Genomic DNA, 19,421 nt, shown 5'->3' with positions numbered 1-19,421 from the left:
TCTATTCTTTCACTTTACTTCATTAAAATAAAGTTACGTTCTGTTCTGAATTTTTATGAAGCATTACACAAAGGTTCAATTTTCACAATATTAAGAAACGGGACTTACGCTATTTGTCAACTAAGAGGTTCATATATCTGCGAAAGTTAATAAAAATTCTATTGCACACACCTAAAAGATAAAACGATGAGGTTGCTTTTATATGAAATAACGAAATCCAATATCGAAGGTTCAGTGTAAACTTCCATTTTTCATGGAAATATGCAAAGCGTGAGAAAACAAATTCTTCATTGTATTGTATTGTAATTTGTATTGCGGTAACGGTAGAACAGACTACTGCAGAATGCCTTAAACAACATTGCATAATCTATCTTCGGAGCAAGGTATATATAGGTGATCAGATGCATTCGTTACGGACGATGTCCGTTTAAATAAGGAGTAAATTAATCCTCCGTGATGACACAAAACTCAATATCGGAAATGTTGTCCCACTTAACTAACTCCGCATGATAATAGCTTTAAGCCCCGTGTTTATTAAATAGAGCAGTTCATAATAAATGATCCCTACATCTGTGCGCAGTTACAAGAACACAAAACTCCCTTTAATAACGCGATACCCTACAACACCTTATTCTAAATTATCGAAGTTCGTTCGATGCGAAACTAGAACAGACTTTTCGATATTTATTCCAGGACCAAATGAACGTTCGTCGCAGATATCAACAGTCGCTGCTAATGTGGCACTTACATTTCGTGAAATTGAAATCATTAATATTTTTGTGTAATAATTGTCTTTTGATGTTGGACATCAATTTAAGGGGGTATTCTAGTCTAGTAGTCAATTTTTTAGGTGCTATTTGGGAGTTTTTTTAAGAACCATAAAGACATTATTGTGTCGGGATTTATGACATGGTTTTGACCTATATTTGATGAATATACACTATTTTTTTCATGAAAAAATATTTAGAATTGTCGAAGATACAGCTGATTTAGTAGTGCCCCTTCAATTGAACATGCCTGCGCGGTTGCCACGATTCCGATCGTTCTTCTTCTCCGAAATGGACAAACAAACATCCGTTATGTTCAATATGAACGTGACTGTTGTCGATACCAGAAGTGTATAAAAATATCAAAGAGAACATTTTTGGCAGTTAGGTATTATTAAAGTTAGGTTATCAATTTCTTGCGCTTGTTTTCACAACTTTAGCGTGCCAAAAGAAATAGTTAAAAATATTAGATTTAAAAAATTTTATTACGATATTTTACGACTATTTTATTATTTGTGATAGAGACACATGTGCTGAAGATGACTGCCAAATTTGGTCGTAATCGGTCAACTGGCACTTGAGATATCATAGTAACTATTTGAAAAAATGTGGTTACGAAAAAAATGCAAACGAGAAATACGACACACGCTGTGGATGTTTATGAAAATTCTATTTGGCTCTTTCTATTTGGTCTATTCTATTTCGCTCTTTCTATTTAGACCGCGGATGTTTATGCAAATTCATATGTTTGTAGGAAACAGATATAATATATGTACGTATTTATGGGACTTGGATAGAAATTTCGTTTATCATTATAGAAATAATAATCGTAATACAATATAAAGCAAATTACGGTAAATATTAGCAAGTACAATTGTAACAATAGTAAGTGGTAATGAATAGTGTAGATAATAAAACAATTTGCATATAATTTTCACATTTTTTTGCGTCTATATTTCATATTTCTTAATATATTCTGCATTAATTTTGCATATATTTCGCATATTTCGACGTATAAATTTTGCATAAGCATCCGCAGTCTAATAATCAGATAATCGAGCTCTCCAGCGAGACCAAATAGAAAGAGAATGGTCCTTTTTTATATCGTGTGCGGAACAAAGGTGTCCATTTCATGCCGCCGCTCCCCTAACAACTGCAACTTTCCCCATTCTCTCGCCGAAAAATCTCTGCTCCAGATAACGGAACGCTTTCCACTAAATAATCAAACACAACTGTCCCGCTTTTAAAATCATCTCTAAAGATCCTCTCTGCCGCACTAGAGCAGTGTATTGTAACGATAATTTTTCCAAGAGATACGCCGAGCACGCCCGCGAAAGCCACAATAGCGACAACTTCGTAATTCATGCAGAAATTCATGCTGATTCCTACGCTTGACAACAATTATTCACTGCCGGTAATGCCCGTGTTTCAACAAAATGAATGGCTTTCTTGTCTCGCGCTGTTCCGCCCAACGATTTTCGTGTCATCACCGAAGTTGTCCTCGTTTCTCTCTTAAAAACTAAGGCAGAAAGAGATACGCCCGGATAATAATCGGCGGCTCGTCGCGCGACGCTGTTTCGCGGCTAAGAAATTAAGAGATAAAACAAAACGGAGCGGTCGAAAATTAATGACGAGAACGGACGGAATACATAGTCCCCAGAGAGAGAGAGAGAGGAAGGAAGGAAACGATATGTCTGTTTCGCGGGCCAAGAGATGAAGATAATGGCGACCTAGCGGGAAACGTTGCTCGGGAATAAAGAAACCGACCGTTTCCAGTCTCTACTTTTAGATTCACGAACGTGCTCCGGTTATCGATCGGTCTCTAGGTATTTCAGTTTCGCCGTCTTTGGAGCACGGCGATCACGCTCTTATGCTAAATAGTAATCGACGTTCGGGAACGACGGTGAACTTTAACGTGCACCACGTTTTCTTCAAAATTCCATTTTTATCCGTGCCAAAGATACGACGATCGCTACGGGTTCCGGTAAGAAATTACACAAACAAACGAATTACACTCCTATTTTGGACTTCGAATCAAATAAATACGCTCTTGTCCTTCGAGGTAGAGCTTGCAACAGAATTTTATTTGAACTTTTTCAGCTTCCTTTTGTCAATTTTTTTATTGTATAACTCGATTGTATTTTGGTTTACGGCTTCGTCGCGAATTTTTGTACGAAACTTTTTGAATGTATGTATTTGTTTTCTATTGAGAAATTAGAGTGGTTGCCTCTACCAACGATAATGCTTAATTAGTTATAGCTCTAATCAAAGGATACATAGTATGTTCTTGCAATAGTTAACGGTGTATTCGATTTATATTTTCTCTATTACCTATTATCTATCTTTTTACTTGCAAGAAGAAGTCGCAATCGTTAGGTCATTAATTTTGATAAAACTTCTTCTAGTGCATCTAGAGCAGGACATAACCAGACTATCGATAACCTGACTTGGAATTGAAATGGACTATAGTAGAAGTGGACTTAGTACCTCAAATAAATGTAAATATTACTTTCCCGGTATGTTTTGTGACGTAAAACGTTAAAGAAAGTAAAATTAAAAACAGTTTTACGTGTGTTTCTTTTTTATTTGAAGCACCTATTAATGTGAAATTATTAGGCTGTGTATAATAAGTCCGTTTGCGTCGACGGCTGCACGCCTTATAGGTCAAGTGTGTCAATTACTGTGCTTTCCCCTGGTTACCACGCCCTTACAATAATTTGACTTGTACTATACTTACATGAATCACAATATTCTTAACTTCGAACTGAACAAAGTTGTCCTGACACATTTTTTTTTATATCAGCGAAGCTAAAGAAAATATTATAAAAGATAAATACATATCGAAAACTTCGGACGTCACTTTGATGGTCACAGTAATTAAAACGCCCTTTCTCCCAAGAAAACGATAACGGACTTGTTACATATAACCTATTGTCTCCGAACATGATTTACTAATCATTCTGGCGTGGTCCGAAAGCGGACGAATCTCAATCGGAAATCTGTAATCTTCCTTGCACTCTTTTGAAATTGAAAGTCCACCTACCTTCCATTGGAAATCGGCAGCGGGGTCGGTGAAAAACCACTTCTGCGGCCAAGGTTTTATCGTTCCCTCCGGTGTCTTGAAGATTAATCCCTCGAGACTTAGGCCATGCGCCAGGACGCTCGTAGTGATGTTCCCCTTCTTGTAGGAGGCTATGCCAGCCTTCATGTACCTCTGCGGTATTGTCTCGTTCTCCCTGAGCTTCAGCGTCACCTTCGGCATCGAGTCTTTCCGCGACTCACTCGAGACCGATGTGGTGAGCTCGTTCGAAATACTCGCTGATAATTTGGAAGCGGTCGAAGGAGACGTCGTAGATGAGCTCGAGGGAAAAGTGATGGACGTTGACGTCTGATGGAGGGCTGCCAGTGGTTCAGGAGAAACGTGAATTCGTTGCGTGCTGCTCGCCACAGAATCTGCGACCATGAAAAACAAATGAATACGAACCGGCAATAAGGCCCCGGAGTACATTTTGGTTAAAATTTAAGGTAAAAGCACCTATTATGAAACACCGCTCAATTATGACCCTTAGTAGAAGCACTATCGCAAACAATACAATAAAAAATCGATGTAACACATTAAAGTGGATGTAAAAATTCTGCCCACAGTTTTCTACATTGTTCTTTAGAAATTCACTCGCACAAATACTGTTGGGTAACAAGCAGCTATAAAAGAATGTTCATTCGAATACAACTGTTTCTAAGCAAAAATATACTGTTCCACATTGTATACTTCAATTTTGTTATTGTTCCGATTTACGGAACAACTGGCATGCGTGTTTCATATGCTATTGTACCTATTTTGGGACGGGCATTTAAAATGGCAGACGTTCGAAATTAGGGACATTATTAGGTGAACTCAGGGGGCTACAACTCCTTAGTAGACGTTCGAGGTAGTGTTTCAGCTGTCACCTATCCTAGCGACAAACTTTTTATGAACTAAAATTCAATATAACCGATCATCTGTTCAGGTCTTGCTGAACCTCAACAATTTCATTATCAAGTACATAGGTCTACACATAGGTCTAACACAGAATTTCACAAATAAACTTTCCTTGAAATAGTATTTACATGCGGGAAATATAATAATCAAATATATTTAACTACGTAATATTCACATGCAATTTACCAACACGATAAATAACTCATAAATTTTCTTTTTATTTCGATTAATATCTCAAATTCATTTCAATATTTTTATTCGAAAGAAGTGTTTAGAGTAAGTAGACGAACCTCGAAGTATAATCCGAAATGTTTAGAGACGTCAATGAAACTGCTTTATTCAACAAAACTTGCCGAAGATTATTTTTCAGGCACAGTAATTGGCTCGTCTACCCTGGTATATCAATCGTTAAATCGAGCATTCTAAATTAATTTCAACGTGGCGTTGTTAATATCCAACTTCGCAGGCGGTCCTTTAATATTGTCGCAAGCAAACAAAGCGGGATTTACGACCCTGCTAAATTCGGCACACTAATTTGCAATATTCGAGGAAGCAACAGGATCTTTGTACAGCGTCCTAAATAGCTTACTTGGGAAATTGAAGCATGAGGCTGTAATTAACTTTATATTTATATTTATCAAATAAGACATATCGAATATTTTTTATTCTTTTAATTTCTTCATTTTTGAATAAAAAAGATATAGTATGTCCTACTTGATAAATATAAAATTAATTATGCCCAAAAACAAACCAAAAGCACAGCAATTGGTAGAGTATGATTTTACAGTTACTGTAAAGATCATGTTAGTGCATGCAGATTTCAGATATCAGCAGGAAGGCGATGTAATGTTGAAAATAAGAAACTGTTGGATACTTCAATTTTATAGAAGATAGATCTATACCACAATTTGGCAGTAGAGCGCTTGAACTTTTTGATTGTTGTTTATTGTTATCATGAACACGTTTCCCACTCTTTCGTTCTTGTATGCCGATTTTAGATTTCCCGCGTTCATCTAAACCTAATTACGTCAATCTTGTCGTAATTTTTCTTGCGATCTTGTCGATCTTTTTCTATTAATCGAATCTTTTTGACAAAAATATAACTGAGTATGTTTAGGGCCATTTATTATTTTAATTTTAAATTCGTTTCAACACATATTTTAATTTTTTCGTCATGATACCCTAATAATGTTTTACGTGGAATGAACAGAGGAATCGATGCGTGAAATCAAAAATATGCATTTCCACTTAAAGAAACGATGCAATCGTTAATTACACATGCACCGATGCACTCAAAAAAGATCTAAGGATCAACAAATGTAGTATTCTTCTAGCCATTTATCTTGCTTCTTTGGCATTTTTTCTTAAATGCATTAATAACGAAGTTATTACCTGAAACAATTGCGTAGACCACCCTGTATACTTCAGTACTCAGCAATTATATCAATTATTCTATTATTTCAAATTGCAACTACTCATTTCTCTCATAAATCCATATAATCTGCTCCATAATGACAATGTTTATGATCTGGGTCAAAATGGACCCGGACTGCGACGTCCGCGTGTGAACCATTATGAATAGTACTGAGAAAGGTATTCGTGACATCACATATGGAACGACTCAACGCACAGTCATTAGCATGAAAACTTTATACGTCTCCTGTCATAACTAGAGCGTGGGTCTTTATGCAAAATGTGTATTAATGCAATATGCATTATTCCTATTCTCTTTTATAAACGTGTTTCTGGCGCATAAATAATTCTATATGATTAATCACTTGATCGATCAATTTGCGGCTGATAAGAAATCCGACGTTTCGTGTGATACGAGATAATCTCTCAGTGAGAAATCACAATCGACTTATCCTATATATGGGGCACATAGAAAATCGTTGCAATATCGCGATTTTAAATGAATCTATCTGGTTGTAAAGCCGATTGTACGGCCTAACATTGAAGTACACTAAATTCTCCCCAATTGTGCCTCAGCTTGTGAACAAGCATAAACAATTTAATCTTTAAATATAAAGTAGTCATATGACAGATACACACTTTTGCGCGTTAAAAAACAAATATCTCATTGGATCAGAGTTTAAAACAACTGTATTTTAACAGCAGAATAGATTTATGCATAGCATACCGATGTTTCTATCAAAATCAATTCGGATAATCTGTTTGACCTAATTATAGTCCTCACGCGACAAGAAGGCACCTTTGTGTTTACATCCCCCCTCTTATTAGCTGTCCCACTACCGCAGCTCTCAGTCGCTATTGGCCAACAGTGATCTTCGTCACAGTTTTCGGTCAATAGCAATCGATGGTTCTGGCAGTGGGGCAGTTAGCAAAACGGGGGGAGGGATGTAAACATGGAGGTGCTTTCTTGTCGCGTGAGGACTATACTTTTATAGGATTTGATGAGTTTAGATTTCTACTTCAGCTATTCGTCAAATATTTTCTTCTTGAACTAAACAAGAAATGTTAAGAATAGACTACGGACGTTCATGTGTATTTATAATAAAAATAGTTACATTAAATATACGAGAGCCAAAACTATAAAAGAATTTAAAGATACTATTGTATTCCTTCCAACTTATTAAAGTTAATAAAAGAAGTAGTAAATCTCTGTACAATACCCACTTCTTGCAATTAATACAAACACTTTTTATTTTACATAAAAATCCACGGTCTAGTTATAATCAATAAGAAAAATGATATTATGTGGTACATTGTTATTTTGATTCAAATTTTTTAATTACAAATAATAGTTATACGTGACCGAAATGTTGTTTTCGTTGTTTGTAATTACTAGATCGCGAATCTTTGTGCAAAATAAAAATATCTGAATACGATTGCAAAAAACAGGAATTAAATATAAATAAGTTGCTTCTTCCTAAAATCTGAATAAGTTCAAAATAGTGTAACTATATTATCCTATTTTCGTCTTATGTCTTCTCAATTTTGTATTTTGGGTAATTATCTTTGCTATAGGTGAATAAAATTCGTGGTCTAATAATAATAACTAATGACAATTGTGATAATTATTGACTTGTAGGAGTAAAGAAACGAAATTTTGTGGTACAACAATATTTACAGTTTAGAGCGTCTTAAAGATTAAGTTTTAGCCGGAAATAAATGTCAACGTACACGAAAGTCATAGAAAATGTTTAGTGTATTTCAAAGTACAAACTTCAGGCAAACTTTCATTAGAGTTAAGAGCTTCAATTAGCTACACTTGGAAAACGTGGAAATCACTGCCTGCTTCGCACGGAAAATTAGTAGAAAGCATGCTGAAACGTTGCCAAACTATAATCGATAATGCAGAAGATTGGACCTATTATTAACTCTTTTACAGTGTTTATGATCGATATGATACGGATCTATAATTAGACTGATAGAACTTTTTTAATTACCAACTTAGAGGACTCAAATTCTTTAAATTGCGCAAATCAATATTTACAATTTTTTTGCATTTTCATATTAATTATTATATTCTTTCATACACTAAGTTTAAAAACGTTGCACTATAGTATAGTTTCCACAGGTGTGCAAGTATTTTTTTAATTGGATCTATGTGACCCGAACAGCATTCGAGTAAGCTTCTACGAACACTGCTGGAAGGTTAAGTAAAATCAGTAATGACAAAGTGACAAATACAGTGATGTGAATAATTATAGATTCAAAGTATATATATAACTTTTACATTTCTTACTATATTTAAACAGAAACATAACAAAACACCATATTTATATATTTATATATTATAATTAATAAATTCTAAATTATATTGTAATTAATGAATTCTAAATTGTGTATTACAATTAATAAATACTAAAAATATGCATATGTAACTTTTTTTTGGTTTTTAATACTTTGAGTCTAAAACTATTCAGAGTACTGTAGGTGGTCTGCTTTAACTAAAACACCCTATATATTTAAAAAGAACTTAATAAGACATTAAATTTGTATATTTTTATATTCGAAATAACAGAAAATAGAAATATAGGAATACGATATTTTCTTAAATTTTCGTTTAGATGTCAGTAGCAATTATGCACACCACTGTACATCGATGCTTGCAATGATATCGATACTATAATATATTTATACTATAATAATGATTTCAAAATAATATAGATTCTATCGCACTTCAAATGAAGTATTCAATACATTTTAATTAATACAATATAAAACTTCGTGCAGTTTAATTAATTTTTATTGGGACTTTCTGTTTTCTGTTCAGGTCAGCACATCATGTTACAGATCTTTATATTATGTTCTATTCTGGTAAATTATCGATTTTAATTCGATACGATATCGAGAGGAGTATTGAGAATAGAGATATCTCCTGTTGATAATCAAAGAGAGGTTTGTACACACTGGCGAGGGAAAAATAGAGATGAAGATACGACAGCTATCCAGAAAAATTGGATCAATTACTTTTATCGAGATTCCATTTTTCCTTCACATTTTGGCTGAAATGCTTATTTCGCGTTAATGAACTTGCAGCACATGCAATGATCATGCAATAAATTAATTAATATCAGAAATAAAATGAAAATCGTTCTACTCTATTGTAATTATTTATAATTTATTATTATAATAACTTATATTGTATAAATATTTAATTACTATATAATTATAATTAGTTATTATAATTATATTGAAATAAGTTATTACAATTATATAATAATTGGTATAATTATATTAGAACACGTTATTATAATTATAATATAATAAGTAATTATTGTTATAATTAGTTATTATAATTATAGAAAGGTAATATTAACTTATTACATGCAACATTAGAAAATAATAAAAGATGCACATTAAAAAGTCGTTCATGTAGATATTTTCGTTTAAGTCGTTTTATCAGTATTGATTATCTTATCTTGACACAATTAAGTTATAAACGTGATTTCAATATGTTTGGAATTTTCTCTCCAAGCGCATATTAATAACATCCTGTTTCATGTATCGTTCGTTGCTTTTCGAATGCAATAAATAAGAGGAGAATATCGTAAATTTTGAAATTATTCATATATAAATTGCCTGCCCCGATACGGATGTGCTATCGAATTTCATTCTACATACACTTCCAGCTAAAAGTTCGCAATTAATTCCTGATTTTCCGTAAATTCTCAATGCTGTTATTTGAAAATAAAAATCATCTCGATCCATTGGAAATAATAGCAATTTCAAATAATGAATTATTTCGTTGTTTTTTATTTCAAATATGACAGAAGAAAGAATCATCAAAATAATAAGCAATGAAAAGATTTTATTTTGAGGAATAGATTTACTTTCTAGCAAAACTTTATCTTCACGAAGATAGAATGCTTGAAATAATATTCGACAGAAAAAATGTTATTTTACAACAACTTGCTTTCAGCAAACTATTTCTTTAAAAAGTTCATCTTTAAAAGATTATTGTTTGGATTCGTCTAATATGGTCGTGGAATTATTCTTGAGAAAAGTGTTTGTTGCAAGCGAATAATTATTTAACATAGTCAGATCGGTTCTTTTATCTTGCAAAAATGTCAATCCATATGACGGTACAAACCAGATAATTTCCACGAAGAATTATCTCAAAGAATTATTTCAAAGAATTATAAAATAGAATAACATGTTACTTAAAATAATATTCCAAATAATGTTATTTAAAAAATGACCGTAAGTATAACAATAATTGTGCCGTTTATTTTGGAAAGTAGGTGAAATCCATTTATTTTAAAATCGAGATAGTTAAGTTTTTTTGCGTTTTAATGAATTTAAAAATATTGATAACTGATAACATGGTAGTATAATGTTTCTTTGTTTCTGAGGGTTATTGCGTTCTAGAGGCCAAATGAAATTATAGAGGGTGAGTCTCGTTCTCTAATAATGAGATTACGTAATTGTATTGATTGCAACGGGCAGCAGTTCGAACATCGCTTAAAATAAAACTTATTTTGATAATATCTCGGTAACTGTGTATCTTACACCCAATTTGGCGTAATACCTTTTTATATAGAATTCAACGCTTTATCCGAATTCTCGAAGAAATATTAACCATTCCATTTAAAAAATTGAAGTTGATCTTCATATCTTGATAAAAAAGCAAAATAACATAAAACTGATTAGAATACTATATATCTCCTTGGAATCCATGCATCTTCTATCTGAAACATTTTTTGGTACAACAAATATTTCATGAGTTATTTGTAGTCATGTCACGAGACTCACCCTGTATACAGGGTCTCCTATAAGAAATCACCCCTTTCCGGGAATTAAGATAATTATGGGATAAATATAACCTTGTATAACATAGGAGTGCAAATATTAAAATAGCTAGCTCGACGTTTTTGGAGAATGGACTTAGGCCACTTTCAAAATAAACGATTCAATTATGAATATGTATTTAAAATAATATTTCAAATAGTGTTATTTTTTAAAAAGGATCAGAGCCATGGAAATAATTTTCAAGGCGGTGTCTCCAGGAATGGTCGTCTTTCGTTTCCACCCTTTCATGATTAATGTATGCATCAGTTCTTTGGCGCAACTTGCAACATGAAAGTTGTTTGCAGTAACTTCGGTTTTATGGCTTTCTAAATGAATGTGCACCTGGGTCGCTGTTTACGCGGCGGCAACCATGTTGAAAAACCGCGTGAAGGTAAATAGTACGTGTTACAGAACTGTACGAAAGTAAATAGAACGTGTTTTGGTGTACCGCGTATGTAAATGTAAATACGTGCAAACGTAAATAGAACGTGTTTGGAACCTTTTACAAGTGTAAATAAAACGCATCAAAAGACCGCGTAGAAGCACACGTTGTAAAAAATGAAACCGGGTGTAGTACACCTGATAAAAAAAGATATTTCATCGAAGAAATCAAGCGTTTGTAATAGCAACTAAATGTATATTAGATTGAGATAATGTGATAACCCGTAACACAGGTTTTGCACTCAAAATTAATCCTTTTGTTAATCATATTCACCTTGCATTCCAAATTAATCTTCTGGTAAATCATATTCATCCTTTATTAATTAATTAAATACATTCCCGTTAAATTCTGGTCCCGGAGATATCTGTTCAAGAATCGTATCAAAGTAACATAACTTGCTCGTAGAGATAATAAAGAAATAAAATATCGAAGGATAATCAAGGTTTTCCGGTGTTATAGTTAGAAGCAGTGATATATCTTTTCATCGCGTATTGTATTTTGATGATCCCAGGATCTCGTTTCCGCAACGCACCATAAAACTTTCCGTGAAAATGTTCCGTGCTTCTCAAACAGAACATGCGCCGATACTTGTTTCACTACTAAGGCAACAAGAAACGAGAAAACTTTCGTATCTGTTAACGTGAAATCTTCTTCCGACGTTATTTGTTCTTTTCTTAAAACGTACGGGAATATTCCGTTTCAGCGTATTGCCGCGCGCCGCTGAGACGGTAAATCTTCGTTGAAGTAGAATGCAGAAAATGAAGAGAAATTTTCTAGATAAAATTGTGCGGTGTAGAATTCTTTTTGCATGAAAATGCGATCAAATAGAGAACTTTTAGAATGGTAGAAATCGAAGGAAATGTTCAAGTCTCATGACAATGTCTTTTAATACAATGATAAAACTGGTCATATGCAAATAGAAATATAAACGTGCAAATTAGCATACTTTTGTTTTTTCATCTAGTCTACAGATCATATGAATGAACCTCTCTCCTTATAAAGTTTCAGCAAAGCTTTCAGCCATTCCAAAAGTTCGAGGCCTTTCACGTTTACTTTGGCCTTCCTTGCCGTTTTTGCATCAGACTCTCGTACACTCCCCGCCAAAAGCATTGGGACACTCGCAGAAAGCTAAATCAATTTGAGAAACCTGCAGGATATTGTTATAATTTCTCTTCAATTTACTTCGCAGTTAATTTGATTAAATCTATATATATTTACATTATAATAAAGATTGTATAAAAGAAGATTACATTTTCTTTTCGTCTTTCGTCGTGCAAAATGTACTCAGCATATGTTTTCACTGAACAAAATACAATAAATGGGTAAACTAATTGCATAAGTGACGAATACTTACAACTTAATGTGTACTTTCGACAATACGATGCCATAACATTTAATACTAAACATAAAACATTACCTGAACAGAATGAGAAATTACAATTTACACTAAATCATCAGGTATCCTAATACTTTTAGCTAGGGGTGTACATTATGGTAATAATGACGAAATATGACGCGATGAATTTTTTATTTATTGAACAGGAAAAATATCAGTGGGAATCGTCAGAAGTGTACCGAAAGTGCCTACGACAAGAACAATTCAATTAATCAAAATATAATTCTTTCTTCCCAACATAGTGTAAAGAAACACACTGAGATAACGTCAACAAATAAAATTGCTTCGTAAAGCTGGAGAAACGCTCTACAATGAAAAATTTCTAAGGATTTGTTTACGAGCAGTACGTTTTCTTTTCAAGTTATCTAGTATATTAAATGTCATGAGAATCGAAAGAAAAGATCTCGAAAACGGATGCCAGGACAAACAGAAAAATACCTCTTCCATCAGAGAAGAATAAATTTAAAATTGCAGTTACGTGGGAATAATGCTGTCAGATCTTCGTACACTGATAAGTGGTCAATTATAGGACAGTTCGTTCGTTTGTCCTACAATTCGTCAATTGTAGGAAAGTAGAGACAGATGGAGTTGTTATTCTGTCTTTAATAATTTCAATAAAATAAAAATACTTAAAGAGAATTCACTGAATAGAGAAACATCTGCAGACAGTCTGTAATTAATTACATAGATCTTCATTGAAAAATGAAGATTGTCTGTATCAACTGTAAGAAATTTGAGCCAAATATAAATTTCATCTTTTCCTTAATAATTTCAGTAAGTTTAAAATAATCGATGGAGACTGACAGATATTGAAAGAGGAGATTCCTCCAAGCATATTTCAATTAGATATGCAGATCTTCACGTTAAACACGAATTGCCTGCATGTCAGTACCATGAAAATAGTCAAATAGTTCTTTACTTTGAAATGTTTACCTGCTGCAGAATAATCAATAGTTTCTAATAACACTGCTGCAAAAAGTGAGCAGACGCAACCTAATAAAATTGAAGAGGTTTTAATATACATCGAGCTGTATTCGGTGACAAAAATTAGACGTCGGTAGACAAAGTTAGATTAAACGAGGAAACTGAATTTACTTCTTTTGTCGAGTTAACTCGATTTCTGAGGAACAGGAAACTTCTTTAAGTCGATGTACGTAACAGGCCGTTTCTTTGCACACAGATTCCACAATTTCCAACAATCAAGGAAGGAAAATTAATGATCTATTACTCGAATTTTGTGCAATTAAATGTTTATCAACCAGTTAAGCTTCCGACACTTCACCTCGTATACAATTTCGAAAATTACGTTTTTAATGTTCCATGTGAAAAATAAATTTGCACACACAAAACCTTATTTTCTAAAATAATTCTATTAATTACTAAAAATTCAAACAATTTCTCTGGTAGTATAACCTTTTTATGTGGATCAAAAGGATATATTATTTAATATCTCAAAGCTTAGTGCTTGCTTACTTGAATTATTAGGTATAAATCGACGTTTTAATATAATTATTAAATTATATTTAAATCTTTCAATTCCTCTTACACTCGTGTGTTGAAAATCTTTGTTAACGATCTTTTTTAGTACAATAAACTTCAACACGGTGCAAAATATACAATGCAGGGTAACATTTTTTCTACGTCTTCATTCATTATTTATTTATATTCTTGTTCCTAAGAGATTAAGAATTTCAATCTATTTAAGTGATTTAATCGGCCTAAGTAATTATTATATTGCTATTCATGTTCCCATGATTGGTTCGGATAATCAAGACCTCACTCATGGTAGCCAGAAAAATAAGCTAGATTTTGTACCGAAGGAGTGGGGGCAGGAAACGTAACGCGGCGCGCATTAGCGTATATATTTGGCTCAATTGGTGAGCCATAACCTAAAATTTATATTTTGTTCAAACTAAATCTAGATTTACGTTATTATTATCACGCGTCACACGGACAATGTTTCAGATAAAATTAAATAGTTTCGAGAGGGCTACATTCTGATGTTACTAGTTTTCTCGTAGATGGACTTTTAGAGGACACACGTAGGTCATTAACATTTTTTTTTAATGGAATTGTATATTTTTTATTGCATCAGATGATGCATATTGATATTCTTTACAAAAAAAGCATTAGCTTATTTATGTTAAAAAATCATTAGTTTAGAAGATGTGTTAATTTTAATGAAGTCATAATATTGTCAAGAGTGTCATGATTTCCTAGCAACATTAAAATTCAATAGAGCAAAAATTGGCTTAAAGCAAACTGCAGAACTCTATGCAAAATAAAAATTGTCTATCCAAGTTGCAAGACATGGGAGTCGAGGTTATTGTTTTTACTATCTTTAATCATTTTAAAATAAGTTCAAACTGATATACATCAACAATTTTAGTCTCTTTCAATATTTTCACTGTTTTAAATTATGCCCACTCATTTCTGCCATAAGTGCACAAGAACCGCAGTCTAGCACAAAGGCGCAGAAATTGGGACATCTGCCCTAACCACGGGCCCACCGAAACTACTTTCAAACCACGAATGTCACCGAAACGATACGACAATAATTGCAACGATTCTTACCTGTAGTCGTGAGGTTCTCAGTCTCTGCGTCAGTTTTCAACGCTTTTAGGGGCGAAGTCATCCTATCCTCGACATCTTGTTTCCTAGGAGCTTCCGTCGACAACGATATCGCCCCCATTAATCTGCTTCTACTTCTGTTGACGCCGACGTTCTCACCGTGACTCCTCGACGAGTTTTTAGACATCGTATTGTGCCCGACGCGGCCCATGGCGAGTATGCTGCTGGCGAACAGGCTCTGGTCGTCTTGGTTCATCAAGAACGGCGTCGCCACGCACGAGAGAATTATGAGGATCATCAGCGTGCCCATGGTGTATTTGATGATCCTCGGCCTCGATTTCGCGGTGGTCTGAGGGAAACCAGACGAGGAGAACTGGTCTGTTTGCGGTAGGATTGTGTACTGTAGACTGGCATCGCCCTTTCGTACCGTTTTGTACATAACTAATAAACCTGCAATCAAGCAATTACCTTGTTATTGGACCGCCGATTTTTATGCAACGTGAAAATTGTCTGCGCCAATAAACAACGTACAGAAGCTAAGGTAAATGTTCCAGTGATTAGTAGACTCTGCAGATTTTATGCATTTATGGCGAAATTGAGTAATTACAATGTAAAGTATAATGTGTATAAATAATGTGTATATATAATGTGTATAAATTGAAAGCATTTTACAACGTCGATGTATTACTTTTAATCCATTAAGATGATTAAAGGATCAACGGGGCAGTTGCTACTTGGTTTCTGGTTTCTCGTAATCGATGCAGACAGTTTTTATTTTGCATAAAAATCCGCAGTCCAGTGATTAAACATCGATTTATATTTTCATTAATATTGAGCATCGGATTAACAATTACATTATTGATAAAAACGGATTAGATAGATTATTAAATAAAAACGATGTTTTTAAACGTGCAATATACGCTCTTTAAGAATTCTGCTAAGGAAAGCTGCTTAACATTATGATAAAAAAGGAAAATAGCAAAAAATTAATTGTTGCCGTGTATGCATTTGTTTATACAAAACAAGTTTCGTTCGAAACACTTGTTCATACGATATACAGTTTATAAGAAAAATTCTGATGAAAGAGTTAAATAACTCACCTTGTGGATATTTATTTGATTTCTTGCTCATTTTAATAAGTTGAAATTAGTTCAACGGTATTTCGAAACCCCGAAAACGAATTGGAATCTCGAATAGGACTCTATGTTATATTTTTATCGAAATTTGATTAACCCCTTTCCCTAAAATATCGTATTAGACTCGATAAGAAGATTTGGAACGTAATCCACTAAATGTGAACGTTATTTGCGTCTTTCAAATCGAAATCAAATTCTACTCTTCTATTATTAATATGGAAATCTCGATATAAGGGTTATTGACAAATATTCCCTCACTAGATGATCTTAACACTAGGTTTATAAAGTCTTATATTGCTTCCTGAAAGTAATCACGCTCGTTGGCTGGGCCGCATCGCGCCAGCCGAGCACACCTCTCACTGGTCAATGTTTTTCGTTAATAATTACTTAACGATACCTCGGAGAAAATTTTTGTAGGGGAAAAAGTTACTACGTATAACCTCAGGAATCTCTAATTTCCCGGAAGTACGATAATTTTGGTACATCCTGTATATATACTTTGATAGTCTTTATTAAATTAGTATAACGAATAGTCTTTATTAAAAGTGTCGTATCTCAAGAAAATATGAAAGAAACCAAACGCATACAGAATCATTGAACAGTTTACTTTGAAAGTGGCCTAAGTCCATTTATTTTAAAATCCAGATATTTAAGGATTTTGCGTTTTAATAAATTTAAAACAAATGGTAACTGATAACATGGTAATATAATGTCTTCTATAGTCTTTGCTGAAATAAAATTATATATAACGTACAAATGTAAATACTAAAATAGCTAGCTACCTCGATATTTTTTGGAAAACACTTTCCAAGTTAAACCGCTCAGTTACAGTAGCTTACACACGTTTCAATAAGATTACAACAGCTAACTGGTTAAATCGGGTGAAGGACAGTTTTCACCCCCTTAACCGGTTCATATCTGACTACAGCTCCTACTAGAATCAACCAAAAATTTTTATCCTTTTCTATTTTTTTTTTAGGCCACCGAAGATTAACAAAATATGTGATAATCGAATTTCAATGTATCGCCACTTTTTTAATTACCGAACTTTTTCTTTTGTTCTAGTACCTGCTATAGCCCAATTCATACTAATTAAGGAACTTTCAGGTTTTTTTTTATTTCAGTGAAGCAGAATGGTCGGAATCATGGACACCGTGAGACGACTTTTTTTTTAAAGCGTTATTTCGAGAGTGCCACTAATTTCACCTTTTTTCAGAAAATCGTAAAACGTCGTTGAAATACGTGCAAATAAACCTTGTCGATTCATTGACTGTAAAAGAAATAATAGTTTCTCTGAAAAAATTCTCTAACAAAATTAAAAACACATGCACTTCACACTAGAATACCCCCTTAAGTTAGTGTAATTATACTCTATACATCTTATTTTCTATTTCCACCTAGAATGGTGGGAATAATTATAGACTCGAAGTAACATTTACATTTTTAGTGATATTTGCTGCTTAATAAAACATCAAATTTGTATATTTCTATATTGGAAATAATAGAAAATAGAAATATACGAATATAGTTCTTTTGGTTTTTGTTTGAACATCAGCGAAAATGTAAAAATTACTGTGAGTTTATAATTATTTATTGCACTGTAGGTGGCCTCTTTTAGTTGCGCGATACCCTTTATATTTAAAAACAAAACTTAACAAGATATCGTATTTGTACGTATAATTGTATTTTCTAATTATTTCTAACATAGAAATATACAAATATAATATCTTGTTAAGTTTTCGTTTAGATATCATTAACAATGTAAAAGCTTCTTTGAGTCTATAATTATTAGACTGTAAAAATTAAAAGCAATTGAAAGTGTCAATGTATTATTCTTAATCTACTAAGATGATTAAAGGAAGAATGAAGTTACTACTTGGTTTCTATTCTTTGCAATTGATGGAGACAATTTATATTTTGCATAAAAATCCGCAGTCTAATAATTATGTATATCACTGTATATGTGTTATACGAAAATTGAGCTTTATTCAAGAGACTATTCGAGACGGAATAAATTTTTTTAAATTTGCCAAAATCACTTGAATTTGTTTTTTCAAGTATTATATTATATAATATAATTGACTAGACTTTGTGAAAACAAATTGTTACCAAAATTTCAATTGGTTACATTGACAAAAAAATTATAAAATGATGTTCTTTCAACTTTATTATCTGAGCCTATAACGAAAATTTGGACAATGCATTTTGCAGGTCTCCGTACCTAATTCTAGATTTCTTAAATTGATCAGTCGAAACTGTCGAAATTTTCGCAATCTTTGATTGTTTACAGTTAGTTACGAAGTCAAACAATTACGCTGTAATTTTCGGCATGCATAGAAATTACCGAGATCTACAAAATTAGTTGTTTAAACTTTCGTCATCCCAGATTCAGATACTAAAGCCCAAAAACGAGTTCTATGTTACTTTATCGTTCCAATCAATTGCAATGCATGTAACTTGTAATTGTCTAGCAAACTAGACCCTCTAACATTTTAAAAGCTTCAAGCTAAATTGGTCTCGTACTATTTTAAATTGAATAACACAGTGCAAGATGCACGACTGATGACTTTATGGAAGACGATTTTACAGAAACCTTCGTTAAGAATAATTCTGTAAAATCGATCATCGAAAAGTTCTGTGAGAAATCGGCCATCGAAAAATTCTGTAAAATCGGTCACCAGAAAATTATTAATGAAACTTGTTGAATCAGTGCCAGAATAATGATCTACGGTTCGAGTTTCAGCGGTGCACAGAGCGTGAAGGCATTGAAACAAACAAATTAACATTGAGTCTCGTGAGAAGACAAATGCAAATTTTTAAATTTTTGTTAATCGAACGGGCTGACGAGAGCCTCGCAAACTGCCCAAGGAAA

At 33.2% G+C, this 19,421-nt stretch overlaps 1 protein-coding gene and 1 long non-coding RNA gene across 2 annotated transcripts in view; one reads left to right on the top strand and one right to left on the bottom strand.

The window, feature by feature from the left end:
• Positions 1-19,421, bottom strand: part of LOC117220528 (uncharacterized) — a 31,723-nt gene that overhangs the window by 11,635 nt on the left and 667 nt on the right. The window contains exons 2-3 of the mRNA XM_033470552.2: positions 15,417-15,863; positions 3,811-4,220 (exon numbers count right to left, since the gene is read on the bottom strand). Of these exons, the coding sequence (XP_033326443.2) occupies positions 3,811-4,220; positions 15,417-15,852 (846 nt within the window). The 5' untranslated portion in view covers positions 15,853-15,863. The remainder of the gene's footprint in view (positions 1-3,810; positions 4,221-15,416; positions 15,864-19,421) is intronic.
• LOC143258805 (uncharacterized) lies at positions 2,568-3,335 on the top strand. Its single transcript, XR_013032677.1, has 2 exons — positions 2,568-2,751; positions 3,173-3,335. It is a non-coding gene; the product is annotated as an uncharacterized LOC143258805 (long non-coding RNA).

Source organism: Megalopta genalis, chromosome 2, assembly GCF_051020955.1.
Source record: "Megalopta genalis isolate 19385.01 chromosome 2, iyMegGena1_principal, whole genome shotgun sequence".
In the NCBI taxonomy this organism is placed as follows: Eukaryota; Metazoa; Arthropoda; class Insecta; order Hymenoptera; family Halictidae; genus Megalopta; species Megalopta genalis.
Note: the sequence above shows the minus strand (reverse complement) of the source record. Positions and strands in the feature narration are given on the sequence as shown.